This window comes from Ruditapes philippinarum, unplaced genomic scaffold (genome assembly GCF_026571515.1).
Source record: "Ruditapes philippinarum isolate M1 unplaced genomic scaffold, ASM2657151v2 ctg16934_1_1_1_1, whole genome shotgun sequence".
Lineage (NCBI taxonomy): Eukaryota > Metazoa > Mollusca > Bivalvia > Venerida > Veneridae > Ruditapes > Ruditapes philippinarum.
This window is the reverse complement of record NW_026856830.1, coordinates 1-18,312: the sequence shown is the minus strand read 5'-3', so window position 1 is coordinate 18,312 and position 18,312 is coordinate 1. Positions and strand designations below refer to the sequence as shown.

The window sequence follows — 18,312 nt, the reverse complement described above, 5'->3', positions numbered from 1 at the left end:
CCTTCTTGTAAGGTTTCATGACTATAGGTCAAATACTTTTTGAGGTACGTGCGACACAAGTTGAAATTTGGAAAATTTTACTAATTCAAGGGCAATAACTCTAGAAATACTAATATATATCCACACAAAAAAATACTCAGGTGCACAATTTCACATGCTGATCAACATTCCTGTAAAGTTTCATGACTCTAGGTCAAATACTTTTTGACTTACGTGTGACACAAGTTGAAAATTGCAAATTTTTACTAAGTCAAGGGCAATAACTCTAAAAATACTAAAAATGTTCACATGAAAATACCCAGGTGCACAACTGCAAATGCTGATCAACATTCCTGTAAGATTTCATGACTCTTGGTCAATTACATTTTGAGCTACGTGCGACAAAAAGGAGAACTGACGGACGAAAGGACGGATGGACGGACGGACAGATGGATGGACGGACGGACAAGGGTAAATCTAAATGCCCCCCTATAGTGGGGGCAGAAAAAAATATAGTTTCTAGCGCAACGTATTGTTTACATAGTTTACCAGCAAATGGCGTTCCTGTATTAAAGGGCCATAACTAGTCATGATTGTTACACTTAAAATAGAAAGATACGCAAACGATAATTAAGAAATATACTAAGAAATAGATTCAAAATCATATTTTGTGTAATTCTTAGCCTGATTTGAGTGAAAAGCGTTGAAACAGTTTTCAATTCTGGATTATTTTTTACAAAAAGATTTGTTTCTGTAAAAACAGAGTGAGCAATGATCTGAAATTTTCCACACAAGTTATTGGCATAGATCTACATTAAAATGAAAATTTATTTCAAAAAATTATTCCCAGGACTGTCATGTCAAAAAAAACCTCAGTGGAGTCCATTTATGTTCTTTTGAGTTTAGTGCCTGTCTTGACGTTTTGTTAGCAAGAAATCTGATAGAAACCCTGGAGTATGCGGTAGATATCTGTGCAATAACTTTGCTTTTCTTTGATCAAATAATAAATACAGAATAATAAAGAAATTAACAAAAAAAAACGTTTAAAATTATGTTTTACTGAAGTTTGATAAATAATTAACCTTTTTTATCTACTAATTTTCAATATTTCATTTCTGAAAACCTTTTTTAGTCGATTCAGGAAGGTTGCACCCACATGATATCTTAAAAGAGCTACACTGAGATCCAAAGCAAAAATAAAAAATATATATGACATGGGTTATTAAAATGAGTAAACAAGAAACGATGTCAAGGAATTATACTACATATACTAATTATACTAATTGAAATGCGACTTGTAGTCAGATTAAAGTAGGGAAAAAAGTATTTCGGTACATTTCAACAAAAAAGTGATCACTCTGGCAAATGTGTATGCAAATGGTCTGAGGAAAATATTCTAAAAAATATTTTAAATATATTTCAGTTGAGTCATTTTAACTTAAGAAAGCGTCTGGGATTCGTTTAATGATACATTTAGGCATAGTCATTTCATTGTATAGTGATAAGTCTAATTAATATTCAAAGTAAAATTATTTGTAAGCTCGGTCTTAAGACATGAACGTAAACAAAACGTCATGTGCTGTAAGTAAAGACACCAAAAAATCTAATGACCTCAGGTTGATAACTTCTCTGATTAATATGAATTGTTGAATAGTATATGAGCATGTGAGCAAAAGGTTTTGGAAAAATATGTATTGTGTATAGATAATATACTTTTGCGAAATGTATCAAACGGATGAGTTGTTTTTTAATCACTAATTTATGTTTACAGATGCTACACAGGGCACTTTCAATATGTTTCATATCTGTTGGAATTTGCATCACAACTTGTCAAGCCACAGGTGAGAATGCGGAAGAAGTATTAAATAGAGGATATTGAATGAGTGAAGGTTTTATTCAACGAGTTCAATAAATTTAGTATTGAATCTACACGAACATGATATTCTATTTATCACAAATAAACAGAACTGTAAACTTTTAGAAAGAGTCATTTGTCATTGACGCGCATAGAGTGTAACGATTATTTTAGCGCGCTGTAAGGTTATTTTTATATAGAGCGCACATGACGTCTCATCAAAGTGTTATTAAACTGGTGTAATATCGTTTTAATTAAACGGCTTTTTAACACTCCTGTACCGCAATTTATCTGATAAAGTCATTTATCACATAACCCGCGGCGCAAAAGTGTAATAAAGCCATTTAATAAAAACGATATTACAGTAGACGATATAGCTTTAGTGTAATAACACTTTGACGTGACGACTTTTGCGCTATAAACATAGCGGAGGTGTGGAAATTTAAACTTTGTTTTTTTTTTATATTATATAAATATAGATGGTGGTGGCCGTTTCCGCTCAGAAACTTCAATATGCATGAAAGGATTTTTATTTTCTTTTACATATGAAATGAATATAGATATATGGATATATAACAGGACCCGGGTTTCTTCCAGTTTGGTAAATGTCCCTGTGGGGGTTCAAACTTTGTCATTTTTATGTTATTAAAATTTTAAAAGGTGGTGGTTGTGTCCGCTCTGAAACTTCGGTATTAATGAAAGGATTGTAATTTTCTTTCACATATGAAATAAACACAGGTGTATAGTGTGTCGCGAACAGGACTCGGGTTCCTACCACTAAGCTCAAGGTCACTCTGGGCCTTCAAACTTTGTCATATTTTATGTTATATAAATATAGATGGTGGTGGTCGTGTCCGCTCAGAAACTTCAGTATGCATGAAAGGATTTAATTTTTCTTTCTTTTGAATTTTAACATAGATGTGTGGTGTGTCGCGAACAAGACCTGGGTATCTCAGACAAAGGTCACGTTCACTGTGGAGGTTCAAACTTTGTCATTTTAAATTATGATGTTGGGTATGCTTGAACATATTAATTTACAATAGATTCGCGAACAAGACTCAGGGTTTCTACGACTAAGGTCAATGTCACTGTGGGGTTCAAACTTTGTCAATATTGATGTTAATATACATATAGGCAGAGATGGTCGTGCCTGCTCTGAAACTAATATGCATAAAAGGATTTTTTTTTTCACATATGAAATTATCGTCAATGAATGATGTGTTGCCCTTAGGACCCGTGTTCCTACGTCTCAGTTCAAGGTCACTGCTGGGGTTTCATCTTTTTCAATGTTTATGTTATATTCATATAAATGGTGGTTGTTGTGTGCGCTCTGTAACTTCCATACACATGAAAGTTTCATTTCTTATTCAAAAATATAAGGTCACCATAGATGGACTTTGTGTTGTGCACAAGACCCAGGTTTTTTTTGTCTAACTTAAAGGTCACTGCTGGAGTTCGAACTTTGTCAATTTTTACCACCACACTTAACATGTAAGAGGTAATTGTGTGTTATTTTCACAATTTGAATAATTATCCTGAAAAAGAAATTGACGTCAGCGAATGATACAAAATTTTGCACACAAGTTATTCGACTAAGCAAATAGAACATTTATCATAAAATATTTCAAGACTTCAAGTTCAGTTTCATATGACTTGAAACATTAAACTAGTGTACATTTGAACTCTTAAAACACTGTTCTAATGAACGAATTATAAATCTATCAAATTTGGTAGTAATGTAAAAAAGCAAGCGAATAAATGTTTTTTAAACGTTGCATGATGAAAAAGGAATAGTAATGAAAAGAAAATGTTCTAACCCTGAAAGTCGGTTTTTTACAGCTACACAATACGTAGATTTAATTGTTTTATTCCTTAAAGATGTGCAAAATCGTCTGAAATTCAACGTAATAGTTTTTCTTTAGTAGTAACTTGTTAAGGATCCTGTATGTTTCGTCATTGACATGCTTGATATTGTTACTGTTTGTATACCACACTTGCAAAACATTATATTATAAATGCATATAATTATGAAAATAAAACAATTTTCAAACATCGAAGAATATATAAAATGTTTACTGCAATTATTTGTGCACATTATAGTTAATCAATAAATTATATGCATTCATTTCTTATTGGAAAATTTGACTTATAATTTACAGAAATTAAATTTCTAATTACCTCCTTTTATTTAATGAAATGTTAAAATCGGTAATATTTTTATAAATAATGCTCATTGGAACTAACAATATGGACAAATCTTAATTTGAGCATAATGTTTATGATATAAAACCATGAAAAAATGTGTTTCAGGATCTTGAATGTAAAATAATACACCAATATTCCAACCCCCTTTTTTGAGGAAAATTGCTGTGCGTTTTAAATTACTTATTGAAGCAAAGCAAAATGTATGTTGGACATAATAATTTCGGATAATATTGCTTCAAATTATGTATTATAGTAAAAGTGACTGAAACAAGTTGTACTAAAGATGCCTCAGACCAGTGTGTGCATACTCCAAATGCAGAATGTGACAATGCTGTATCTGGTGCTAAATGCAAATGTTCCGACGGATTTATAGAGGATAAAACGGATGGTAGCACATGTGTGAAAAGTAAGTAAGATTCAATATCTAAACTTGTTGATTACTCATCAGTAGCGAGTTTTTCTTTAACCGTGAAGGTCGCGACTTACATTTGTTGGTGTTTGTTTGTTTGTTTTTTTTTTGTTTTTTTTTCGGAAAATTGTTCATGAAATAAAAACAAATTTGGTTGTGTACATGCACCAACTTATGATGTCCATAACAATTTCTACAGGTTTTTCTATTGTACTTATTATATTAAGCCAACACAACACGCGCCTCTAGCATTCCAGTATAAAAAAAAACTTATTAGTGTCGCATGCCCCTAAAACCCTCTGAAAGTTGGCCTACAAATATATCTAGGCCAATGTTCGCCCCCACCTATTAGAAGTTATCACACTTGAACAAACCAGTCAGTTTAATTGAAATAGAAATTTGTTTAGCAAATACAATCTATCAGTTTACTTTCTTTCATGTAATATTTATTTGCGATTTTAATTCACGTTGGGATATTCATTGATGATTGAAAGTGTCTGCAATTAAATGAACCAGATTGAGATCAACAAACATCTCTCGTCAAAAATGTTTGTGTAAAGTGCAGCAGTCCGTTAGATGAAATAAAAAGATCGTGTGAAGTTAATTCAAGTTTCGGAAATGTGTGTGTGTTCTTGTGTACCAATAACATGTCATCTATTTATTAACTTTATAAAAAAACATGTTTTCATCTGATAAATACGACACAAAAACAAGTATTATTTACAAGAAAATAATGGGCACAATAATAAAGAAAATACAATTTATTTGTACCTAACTAAATGATAAATAATAAAATCTGAACATTGTAATAATTTGAGCCAAATCGTACGTAAATGGAAAAGTGACAAAATGAAACGGATCGTACAATAAATAATGCATTTCAAATTAGAAATCATTAAAGTAGAAACTATCAACACAGAAATTAGTAGTTATCTATTAGTGTTTTATATAATGTTGTAAAGTTTATTTGGTAAATATCCACATTTCCTGAATGAGCAAGATAACAGGTTCCCAAATGTATATTATACAGCTTATCACAATAAACATTTGGTGAGCGGGATGGCTTCCTACCATGAAATAATCAAATTAACCTGACATGTTCAAAACCAATTAGCAGTTATATGCAAGTAATTTTGTCGGAGAAAGTTAGGAGGTCTTTCACTACCTAATTAAAATATTTAAATAAATGACCAATGTGTGTTTGATTTTTACAAATTTACAAATGTCTGGTAATTTCAATGAGTTTCATGTGCATTAGGCCATGTTCAATCATTTAATTTGCATTGCATGCTTTGATATTACGTAATGATGCTATTTAATGTTCTAACTATGTAACAGATAAAAAAGCGTTCAACTTGTTTCGCTGCATTTCTATGTAACGCAAACGAAATCATAATTGTCAATATTTTTCAAAAAAATGGGAAATTTATGTTTAAATTTACAGATTGTGTTTGTGTCAGGAATATGGTAAAGTTTCATAATATTTAATTTTAGATGACTAGAAACATGAAGCTACTTTACATTTGAAATCTTTGTATCTCATTTTTTTGTATTTTCCTTCAATTTTCCTTTCTAAGACGACAGAAATAACATGTGTTCGAAGAGAACATTATTTCTTCTTAGAATTAAGCGCTAAGAAGTGAACTTAAATTCTATCAAATTTGGTCAAAATATGTCTAAAAAAGCGAACATATTTTCTTTTTAAACTTTGTTCGATGAAAAAGAATAATAATGAAAACATAATTTTCTGCCCCTGGAAGTCAGTGTTTGCTTGTTTGATCCCATTTCCCCGAGCAAACATCTAAATTATTTAGCAAGTAATACCTAATAAGATTGCAAATTTGTTGAATTTTTTACTTTTGACATTGCGCAAAATTTGCTCAAATCCAACGCAAAAGATTGGTTTCTATAGTCGTTATGTAATTTATAACTTTACTTTCAGTTATCTCCCTTTTTGAAGTACGTTTTAAATAACTCATTGATGAAAGAAAAATGTATGTTGGGTATTATTATTTTCAACTTTGCTGAAGATTTAAGGAGAAAATAACAAAGGATAATTTGAAACATTATATGATTTGGGTATGGTTGATTTGAGTTATTTTATCGTGAATATCACATAAGATGGTAAACAAGAAACTCACATTCAGAGTCAGATAACTTAAAATGGAGCAAAACTATCAATATCTTTTTCGTACATTTGTTTAAGTTATGTTTCTTCTTCATCAAGCAAAATTTAATTTCCATCTTTGTCTTAAAAATGAAGGAACAACAGAATCAGCTCAATGACTTTTTTTTAAATCCTGTGTCTTAGAAGTGACACAAACAAGTTGTGTCAAAGCTACTGCAGACCAGTGTGAGCATACTCCCAATGCAGAATGTGACAATGCTGAAACTGATGCTAAATGCAAATGTTCCGACGGATTTATAGAGGATAAAACGGATGGTAGCACATGTGTGAAAAGTAAGTAAGATTCAATATCTGAACTTGTTGATTACTCATCAGTAGCGAGTTTCTTTAACGGTGAAGGTCGCGACTAACATTTGTTGGTGTTTTTTTTTCGGAAAATTGTTCATGAAATTTAAACAAATTTGGTTGTGTACATGCACCAACTTATGATGTCCTTAACAATTTCTACAGGTTTTTCTATTGTACTTATTATATTAAGCCAACACAACACGCGCCTCTAGCATTCCAGTATAAAAAAACTTATTAGTGTCGCATGCCCCTAAAACCCTCTGAAAGTTGGCCTACAAATATATCTAGGCCATTGTTCGCCCCCACCTATTAGAAGTTATCACACTTGAACAAACCTGTCAGTTTAATTGAAATAGAAATTTGTTTAGCAAGTACAATCTATCAGTTTATTTCTTTCATGTAATATTTATTTGCGATTTTAATTCACGTTGGGATATTCATTGATGATTGAAAGTGTCTGCAATTAAATGAACCAGATTGAGATCAACAAACATCTCTCGTCAAAAATGTTTGTGTAAAGTGCAGCAGTCCGTTAGATGAAATAAAAAGATCGTGTGAAGTTAATTCAAGTTTCGGAAATGTGTGTGTGTTCTTGTGTACCAATAACATGTCATCTATTTATTAACTTTATAAAAACATGTTTTCATCTGATAAAAACGACACAAAAACAAGTATTATTTACAAGAAAATAATGGGCACAATAATAAAGAAAATACAATTTATTTGTTACCTAACTAAATGATAAATAATAAAATCTGAACATTGTAATAATTTGAGCCAAATCGTACGTAAATGGAAAAGTGACAAAATGAAATATATAATGCATTTCAAATTAGAAATCATTAAAGTAAAAATTTCAACACAGAAATTAGTAGTTATCTGTAGTGTTTTATATAATGTTGTAAAGTTTATGTGGTAAATATCCATATTTCCTGAATGAGCAAGATAACAGGTTCCCAAATGTATATTATACAGCTTATCAGAACAATAAACATTTGGTGAGCGGGATGGCTTCCTACCATGAAATAATCAAATTAACCTGACATGTTCAAAACCAATTAGCAGTTATATGCAAGTAATTTTGTCGGAGAAAGTTAGGAGGTCTTTCACTACCTAATTAAAATATTTAAATAAATGACCAATGTGTGTTTGATTTTTACAAATTTACAAATGTCTGGTAATTTCAATGAGATTCATGTGCATTAGGCTATGTTCAATCATTTAATTTGTATTGCATGCTTTGATATTACGTAATGATGCTATTTAATGTTCTAATTATGTAACAGATAAAAAAGCGTTCAACTTGGTTCGCTGCATTTCTATGTAACGCAAACGAAATCATAATTGTCAATATTTTTCAAAAAAATGGGAAATTTATGTTTAAAATTTACAGATTGTGTTAATGTCAGGAATATGGTAAAGTTTCATAATATTTAAATTTAGATGACAAGAAACATGAAGCTACTTTACATTTGAAATCTTTGTATCTCATTTTGTGTATTTTCCTTCAATTTTCCTTTCTCAGACGACAGAAATAACATGTGTTCGAAGAGAACATTATTTCTTCTTAGAATTAAGCGCTAAGAAGTGAACTTAAATTCTATCAAATTTGGTCAAAATATGTCTAAAAAGCGAACATATTTTCTTTTTAAACTTTGTTCGATGAAAACGAATATTAATGGAAACGTAATTTTCTGCCCCTGGAAGTCAGTGTTTGCTTGTTTGATCCCATTTCCCCGAGCAACCATCTAAATTATTAAGCAAGTAATACCAAATAAGAGATTGCAAATTTGTTGAATTTTTTACTTTTGACATTGCACAAAATTTGCTCAAATCCAACGCAAAAGATTGGTTTCTATAGTCGTTATGTAATTTATAACTTTACTTTCAGTTATCTCCCTTTTTCAAGTACGTTTTAAATAACTCATTGATGAAAGAAAAATGTATGTTGGGTATTATTATTTTCAACTTGAAAACTGAAGATTTAAGGAGAAAATAACAAAGGATAATTTGAAACATTATATGATTTGGGTATGGTTGATTTGAGTTATTTTATCGTGAATATCACATAAGATGGTAAACAAGAAACTCACACTCAGAGTCAGATAACTTAAAATGGAGCAAAACTATCAATATCTTTTTCGTACATTTGTTTAAGTTATGTTTCTTCTCATCAAGCAAAATTTAATTTCCATCTTTGTTTTAAAAATGAAGGAACAACAGAATCAGCTCAATGACTTTTTTTTAAATCCTGTGTCTTAGAAGTGACAGAAACAAGTTGTGCCGAAGATACTGCAGACCAGTGTGAGCATACTCCCAATGCAGAATGTGACAATGCTGAAACTGATGCTAAATGCAAATGTTCCGACGGATTTATAGAGGATAAAACGGATGGTAGCACATGTGTGAAAAGTAAGTAAAATCAAATATCTGAACGTGTTTGACTGCTTAACAGTGGCGTAGTTTTCTGTAGTAGCGACCTACTTTTGTTCGCAGAAATTTAAAACAAAAATAAAGTTTTTTTCTATAATTATGCAGCTAATAATTTTGTATTGAACAGATCTTTTATAATACTTACTATACACCAGTATGCACTTCAGACAGTCAAGGGCAACGGAAAAAAACAACATTTTTTTTGTGTTGCATGCCCTTAACCCCTCTATACATTTGCCTACACATAAATCTCGACCAGCAACGCCTTTGCTAATTTAGTTAACGTTACACTTAAACAAGCCTTTTAGGAATATTATTTTTTTAACTAGTGTCGGTCAGAATACTTTATACATGTATGTTATGTGCAATTTGTTTGTGATTTTACCCACATTGGTATTTTCATTGATGAACAGTAATAAATCAGAAAAGGTGTCTGCAATTAATTGGAATAGATACTTCTGTCACCTGAACTGTTTGTTTAAAACGCAGCAATACATTGGATAACATTAAAAACCGTATGAAAGTTATGATTAAATTGAAAAAAAGTTAAAACCATTTATGGGTCATCTATTCCTGACTTTATAAAAATCATGCTTCTATCCGATGAAAAAAAGACATCGAAAACATTTTACAATATAATTATTTTGTAACTTTACTGACCTTAACTTTGTTTCAAATCATGTGTTGTAGAAAAGGTGACAGAAACCAGTTGTATCAAAGATGCTGCTGACCAGTGTAAGCATACTCCAAATGCAGAATGTGACAATGTTGCAAATAATGCTAAATGCAAATGTTCTGACGGATTTATAGAGGATAAAACGGATGGTAGCACCTGTGTGAAAGGTTAGTGAAAACAAAATAAAACGTCTTTAGTAGATGTTATTTCAGTTGGATGGAACATTTGTTATAACTTTTCTTCACAATCCAAGTTTGATAAAAGATATTTAGTATAAAAAATTGATGTAGAGTTTAAATATAAAGTTCCAGATGAAAAATAAAAAAAAATAGAAATAAATAAAATAACAAAAAAACATATTTTCATAGTCAAGATGAGCTGCACTGACTGTATATTTCAAAAGATTGACTGTAAAAATGGTGATTGACCAACAGTTCAAATTGGAAAATGTTAAGGATAAAATTTAAATCTGCCTGAAATGTAAATAGACTGCCCCACTCTTTTTATGAAATGGACGTTACAGGTACATTCTTCTAATGGGTATTGACGAACATTTCGTTTGAATCCATGAGTTGTTTATTGTTAATGTGAAATAAAATTCAACATTATAAAGGAATTATAGCAAAATAAAAATTTATTTTGACATTCAATTGTGCAGTCTTTTAGACTCTTAGATGGGCATAATGTCACTTTATACGGTTGTGTTCTTTATATTTTACTTTTTGCTGATGTTTATAGATGCACTAAAACTAAACTAAATTTATTTGAGAATGATATTTGTTGCCTACTTGTTTGTACCAATATATATTATTAATCATATTTAGTACTCGGAGGGACGTGCAAGGAAGACCGTGATTGCACAGAAGCAGGAGAAGCAGGTTGCACTGATAGTAAATGTTCATGTAAAGCTGACTTTGGAGAAAAAGATAATAAATGCGTTAAAAGTGAGTTTTATATTATTTCGTAATATATTTAAATTACATATTAATCAAGTAAATCTAAAAAATTGTGTGCAGCCTTTTTTATTCCAATATGCAATTCAAAAGTAAAAGCTATCAAATGTCTTTCAATGCCAGGCAAGTTTGTACAATATTTCAATGTTTGTACATTGTAAGTGTGGACTGTTCTTCGACGAAAAGGTGTCCTATTTTTCTTAGGTTTTAGTGCAAACAAAAATCTAGAAAAAATGTTATTCGACGGAAGCATTGATTCAACAAAATGACATGAACATTTCAGACTCGCTTAGGCTTTCGATAATTTCTGATCAATTCGGAAGGTAAAGGATAAGGTCATGTTACATGTTTTTATTTCCAAAATGTTCAAAACCTATGAAGCATTTTAAGTAAAGTTTTTTTTAAAATTCATGCTTATACGAGATTTAGAGATATAATTACCGCTGTTTTGGAGAGAAAATAATATGATAATTCAAAAATGAGTTTAAAGTTGTTTTGAAAAGAAATATGATATTTTACATGTAAGTACATAGTATTTGTGGAATTTTACTTAATATTTGTATTATTTAAAGCTGTAAGTGGAACACCTTGTTCAGAAAATGGAAAAGAATGTGAAAATATTAACAATTCTCATTGTGACACTGACAAATGTAAATGCAACTCCGGGTATGTCATGCAAGTTGACGAATGTACCGCAAAGAATTCAGGTAAATAAAAATATAATTAACTCTTATGTTTCTGAATTTATGTTACGAATTTTCTCTGATTAATTTTGGAACAGTCCATTGAACGTTTAAAGAACTATCAAAATACAGATTTTGAGCTAGTTAGCATACCAACAATACGGAACCTGGTCAAACTGAGCAGATGTGCAGGTAGGCCTGGTTCTATACTAATAGCAAAGGCTGATCACTTTCAGTTTCCAGCAGGTAAAGGGTTATTAACATGTCCTTAATGTTATTGAGTTTTTACATTCGTTTTAGTAATTAATTGATAATCCTGTATTATAAGAGGTAACTTTTCCTTGCTTTGTGTATACGATGGGAAGAAACTATGATAACTTGACGTGCCAAAATCAATTGTACGTGGCGTTGTCAATGATATCAAAAGTTTTATCCCCTTAGCAAATATTCAGTCTTAACTGTTATTTTATCAGGAGAATAATTAAAGAAATTAGAAGAACCGACCAAAAACTGTTTCACTTATTTTTAGTTAACAATTTATAAGACATTTAAGGTGCAAGAGTTTGCTTATACAGTATTTCAAGTGTGCAATTTATACATTTCAACGAATTTAATAAAACGACAGGAATTTTGTTCTTGTCTCGTTAGATAAAAAAGTAACTTGTATATATTTCGTTTTAGCTGTATCCATACAGTTAGGGACACTAACGGTCCTTCTTAGCGGCTTGGCAACTCTTATACAGCAATTCTGGTAAATACAACATTCTATGCTTTTATTACGTCTCACGAAAAATAGGTCGTAAAAATGTTGGACTATTTGCCTGATTTATAAGCTTAAGTTAAAGCTTTTTTTTAAATCCCTATTTTCTTGTGTGTTCTTAGTTACCTTTAAATGAATGCCATACGTATACAGAAATTTATAAAAGTTTATAAATGCATATGTCTGCTGTCCGTATTTTACAACATATTGTTTAGATTTTATAAAAAATATAAAAATTACTTTCAAAATAACTGTATGAAATAAATATTTTTTTATATTTACTTAAGAAGGAATGGTTCATGCAAGAATCATTGCTAATTGGTTAAAACCTACTTAAGACAGCAGCATAGTAATTTGTACCGGAACATTCTATTCTGTTTACGTACAATAAGCATTCTTGCTAAATAACAATGACCATCTCCTTAACCTCTCCTTTTAAGAATCAACAATAAAATGATGAAACAAACATTATTTTACTGAATATCAATTTTATGACTGTCATATTATAATACCCTATAATACTGAATACACTTTAAAATTAATCAATGGGTGATTTGTATTGGTATTTGATAGTTGTATTTAATGCAACGAGTTAAAGGATTTGTAATAATCTATTTCAGATTGGGACGCTAAAGAAAAACCTGAATTCTATTTTGTGTGTGTGATGGACATTTTATTTATACCTTCTGCTTTACATTGTAATTAATGATTTTTGACATCTTTTATCAAATCAACTGTAGAATTGACATTTAAAGAAAAGCTCGCTTTATTTCAATAGAAATGTGCATAAACATGAATCAAGAAAGGGAACTATCTGCACTGTATTCTACACAGCCATTAGTTGGTTTTTTTTAGATTGATTCAGTATCTGTATCTATGTCCTTTAATATTTCCTTTTTCCCTTTTTGTCTTATGTTTGTGTGTTAAGAGATTCAAAATTTACAAAAGTCAACTGTTAAACACTTGCATGAAAACATATGATTTTATGTATGAAATCATTTTGCTTGTAGATTTTTAGACATTGTTTCTATGGTACGCCAAATATGTGTTTTAATCTATTTAAGCATAATGGGCAATTAATCGGTGAAAATAGTGTCGAATGACATATTCAAAGACAGACTTATTGCAATTTGAAAAAAAAAGAAAAGTAATATAAATTGCACGAATAAGCATGAACTTAAAAGCGAATACAAGGTGTGTATATAAACATTAATCTAGACATCTCAGCGTTTTCAATATCAGTTGATGTATAAAAATGATATAACTCATATTTAATTGTCATACAAATAAACAGTGTTACCGTGACGTTTTATTAGTCTTGTAAATTGTGAACATCTTTAGAGTGAACCAAAAATTGTTGACAAGATACTATTTCCGACGAACGCCATGTGATTACGTACAAACATATTTGCTTTTCATTCAAGAGTATTAGTAATTCCTTGACAAATATTAAATAAAAACAAACAAAAAAACAGAAAAATATTTTTGTCAATGACGTTTCGTTTAATATATTAATAAAAAAATATTTCCATTCAAAATAGACTAAGTAAAACTATGAATATTTTATTTTAATATACTTAAATGAAACTTTTTTTAAAAGAAAGACTAAGTGAAATGTGAATATTTTATTTCAATATACTTAAATGAAATTAAGAATATTTATTTTGATATATATATTATTAAAATATTGTCTACTATATAAACAGGGCATGCCCAATGATTGGCTCATTTTTGCTGGGGTTTACTTATAGTGACGAAATGGGAAAGGGAAAGCATATTCAGATGCATGTCCATTGGTTACTTTTTTCTGGGGTTTCATATTGTGCCAAGAGGGAATGTTTTTTATGTTTGACTATGATACAAAAGAGAAATAACATTAATCAACTCGGCAATCTGATTAATACTCGGTGGCTACGCCCTCTCGTACAAATCAGATAGCCTCGTATTTCGATGCTCTTTCTATTACATAAAGCACAAGTCTTTTCATATGAATTATCAGCTTGGTTCAATCTGATAATTTTAGATTATTCTTCAAAACCTGTTTGCTTTCCATTTGAAAAAAATGCAACTGCAAAATCCTTCATTTAAGTAGTGTTTTAATCTAGATGCACTTAGTTAATCCGTAAAATTATCAGACATTCTAACTATTGTACAAAAGAGGTTCAAGCCACGAAATCACCTTTAGAAGATTCAGAACTAATCTTACTGCAGCTCACAGTTTCTCTGGCGAAGATCCCGAACATTGAATTTTGTATATTATAGAATATTATTTATGTTGTCACATTGCACAATTATTAGTCATCTGGTACCTTTTCATTACCAAAAAGGAAAACTTCAGTTGCCTAATGAATTATCAACATTGCAAAAAAGTGAAAGTAATGAAAGAATAGCTGCTTTTCAATAAGTCCATATGTATTTTTTTTCATTTCACTCTCGTAAAATGAAGACTTTAGGGATAAGACATATAGGCTCCTGATAAATTCTGAGTTAATGTTCAATGATTTCCTTAACATTGCAAAAAAAAACACCAAATCAGAAACGGAACAATATCTTTAAGATTGTGCCAAAATGGCCCATTTTGACCTGTTTTTTCAAAAGCTTTTAATTTGTAGACCCCATATATTGTTTTTTAGAAAGTTTCTCTTCTGGCAATTTCCTGATTCATTTGCTATTATTTCTTTTTGAGAAGTATTACAGTTATAGTAGGTTGAGAATTTTGTTTGAATGTATGGAAGCTTAAATATCCTGTAACTCAATTTTTTATGGTTTTATTTCATAAATATAATAATCAAATGAAGATTTATCAATATTGTAAGTTCCAAAAAGCATTATTTGTAAAGATATTACCGAATTCACATTTCATGTTAATAAAGAAAGGTACTTAGAAATTTATTTTTTATAAAGTCTAAGTCAAATTTTTCAATAAGAAATGAATGTATATATTTTAATGATTACATATAATGTTGACAAATATTTGCAGTAAATATTTTACATATTCTTCGATGTTTTAAAATTGTTTTAGAAGCATAATTATATACATATATGAATTTTCATTTAAGTGTGGTAGCAACCTTAATTACAACATACAGGATCTTTAAAAGCCACTTTGTTTATATTTTGTATACTTTTATTACAAATATCACAGTCAGCGCTACTTTTCTCAGGTGATAAGTTGATAAGTATTTGACATGCTCTAAAACCATTATTTATACGTTATAAAGACAAGTTTATTTTTTATAAATAAGGAAGAAAATATATTCGTTTCTGAGGCATATTGCGCCTTTAACTTTTGAAGAATTATCAGGTAGTTTAGATTGACTATTTTCTTTTCGATTTTAAATTTGTGCGTCTCTACATATGCTGCTTTTTGTCTGTAATCTCATTTATCTGTCATTTTTGTTGTGAAGTGTAAAATTTACAACTGTTTAGTTTTTTAATGAGGGTAAACGTTTACTATATGAATATATTTTGGTAGATCATGCTACTTTGTTTCATATAAAGTAGATATGTTAATACTGAAAAGGTTATTAGTCGGTATAGAGTATTATCCGGGAACAAACCGATTATAGTCAACGGAATAGTTCACTAAAATGACATTTGTTGTTTATCTTTTTGGAGTAAATTTAAACAGCCAATGTAATGGTACCATGGTACATAGATTGTGCTTTCGACCGATCCGTATCGGGTACCTGATCATACATGAATTTTCGAAACTATCAGGTATCTTATCATACAAGAATATTGGAAACTATCGGGTATCTTATCATACAAGAATATTGGAAACTATCAGGTATCTTATCATACAAGAATATTGGAAACTATCGGGTATCTTATCATACAAGAATATTGGAAACTTTCGGATATCTTATCATACAAGAATATTCGAAAATGTTAAAGTAAACTGAAATAAAAAAGAATAAGTAAATGTAGATAAGTTAAAAGAAAAAAATGTTTATACCATCAATGTATTACAATTTCAGTGTTTATGTAACCGTTTAATATTCCCGATGAACACCACGTGATTATGGATAAACGTTACCCCTCATTAAAGAATATACATTTATATGATAAATATATGATCAATAATATTGATTATATTATCTCAAAAATGTTATTTTAACCTTCTAAATATAAAAACTTTAATATAAAATTGTTTAGTCAATTTTACAATAACTGTAACAGAAAATGTTTTTAAAAAATGTATAGAAGATAAGTTGATTGAAATGATTTACATGTTTAAATAAATTAAGTATTTGAAACAAGAATAAACAGTTGTAGCATATTGAGTGTTTTTCTTTTGTTGAATGTATATGTCCAGAAAGCTGAAATTTTAGATATTATCTTTACTCGGATAATTTATGTATTTTATTTGGAAAAAAAAATTCGTCCTTGCTATGTCCGAAAGTTATCATCCATAAAATTTCATTTTAAACTTTTTAAATATGCCAATACATTGAAAACAGATATGATGTTAGTGATGCTTGTCATGATTAAACGTCATCACCATAATCCATTATCAAGAAATAGCTCTTGTCATTAAGTAAAAGTATCATGATGATACAAAGCAATAAATGATTAGAAGAATGATCTGAACGATTGTAGTTGCTTAGTTGTTGGCCTTCTGTTTTAAAGAAGGCGTGGTGTATTTCTGTTTGAACGCAGTGTTTACATAAATGGTTCAATAAACTTAATTGATGACAGTTCATGCGATTTAGATTGTGAAAAAAATCAAATTAAGGCATGCTCATTAGACTAAATATGTGAAGCAAACAGTTACGAGATCAACATATATGATTGCAAAGAAATTATTTTACATTGTGACTGTGAATCAAGACGTAATTCAAAAGGTATTGCATAAAAATGTAAAACAACAACAAAAAATGATTTCCTCCGAAAACATCCAAACGGCAAATAATTCATGTTTGGTTCGATATAGCCTGTTCAGGAACGATTCTGGTAGGTACAAGCTGCCATGTACGCCCCTGGCATTGGGTCAAACAGATACAGTCTGGTTTAACTGACCTGTCAGTTATGAATACAACACGTGTATAACACTCATTTAAACATTCGGCTCCACTTCGGTTTTGTCCATATAGTTTACGAGAATTGATATGGAGTATATAACTAATGTTAAGACAAGTCCACTAGCTCAATGTGCAGGTACATCCACAATACCACAGTGGGTTAAAGGATTAAATATTGTTATGAGAGCTATGTGGTTTAATCCCTACTTTTGTCAATGTTTTTAGACCTATTCCTGTTTATATTTAAAGTGTATTTTCATGAAAAGGGCCACATGCTTGCAAAAATGAAACAACTTTGAAACACTTATTTGTTTACGCTATCGATGATAATCCAAATGAATTTTAGATTTAATCCTGAGTCCATGTTAATAAAAAAGAGTATAGCCATTACCAAAATTAGTGCAACACATAGTAAAAACAAAGAGTACTACATATAAAAAACCTTAATAACCTTAATAACTTCAATGATGTTAAGTTATAAATACAAAAACAGATAAGATACAAACGTGGACACAAGCGGGCTGGATCTTACAAAACGTAGGACATTTAGAAAAAATAAACCCGAAGTTTACCCTATAACGGTCAGTGTAACTTTTTCCTTAAAACAAGTTAAATTACATAAATTAATTTTTGATAAGCAATGTTTTCACCAGATATATACTGAATTACAACAAATATTCAAGGTTACCCTTGGGATAAACATGTTAAGACGTTTGCGAATTTGCTAATTTTATAAAGTTTGATTGCAAAATTGGTAAGCTAAATTTAAATTGGACAGCTAAAGCAGAATCGGTCAGCTAATTCTATGTTAAAAAAATCCAGTCATTATGTAACACAGAATTCGAGTTTCACAAAAATG

General features: G+C 30.0%; 1 protein-coding gene across 1 annotated transcript; it reads left to right on the top strand.

Annotated features, from left to right (window-relative positions):
- The first annotated feature begins 1,718 nt into the window (after positions 1–1,718).
- On the top strand, positions 1,719–16,483 carry LOC132747829 (matrilin-2-like). Its single transcript, XM_060737349.1, has 9 exons — positions 1,719–1,820; positions 4,293–4,445; positions 6,760–6,909; positions 9,187–9,336; positions 10,048–10,200; positions 10,858–10,977; positions 11,559–11,693; positions 12,351–12,420; positions 13,050–16,483. Coding segments are annotated over exons 1-9 (1,002 nt in total). The 5' UTR covers positions 1,719–1,750; the 3' UTR covers positions 13,051–16,483.
- Positions 16,484–18,312: the final 1,829 nt, after the last annotated feature.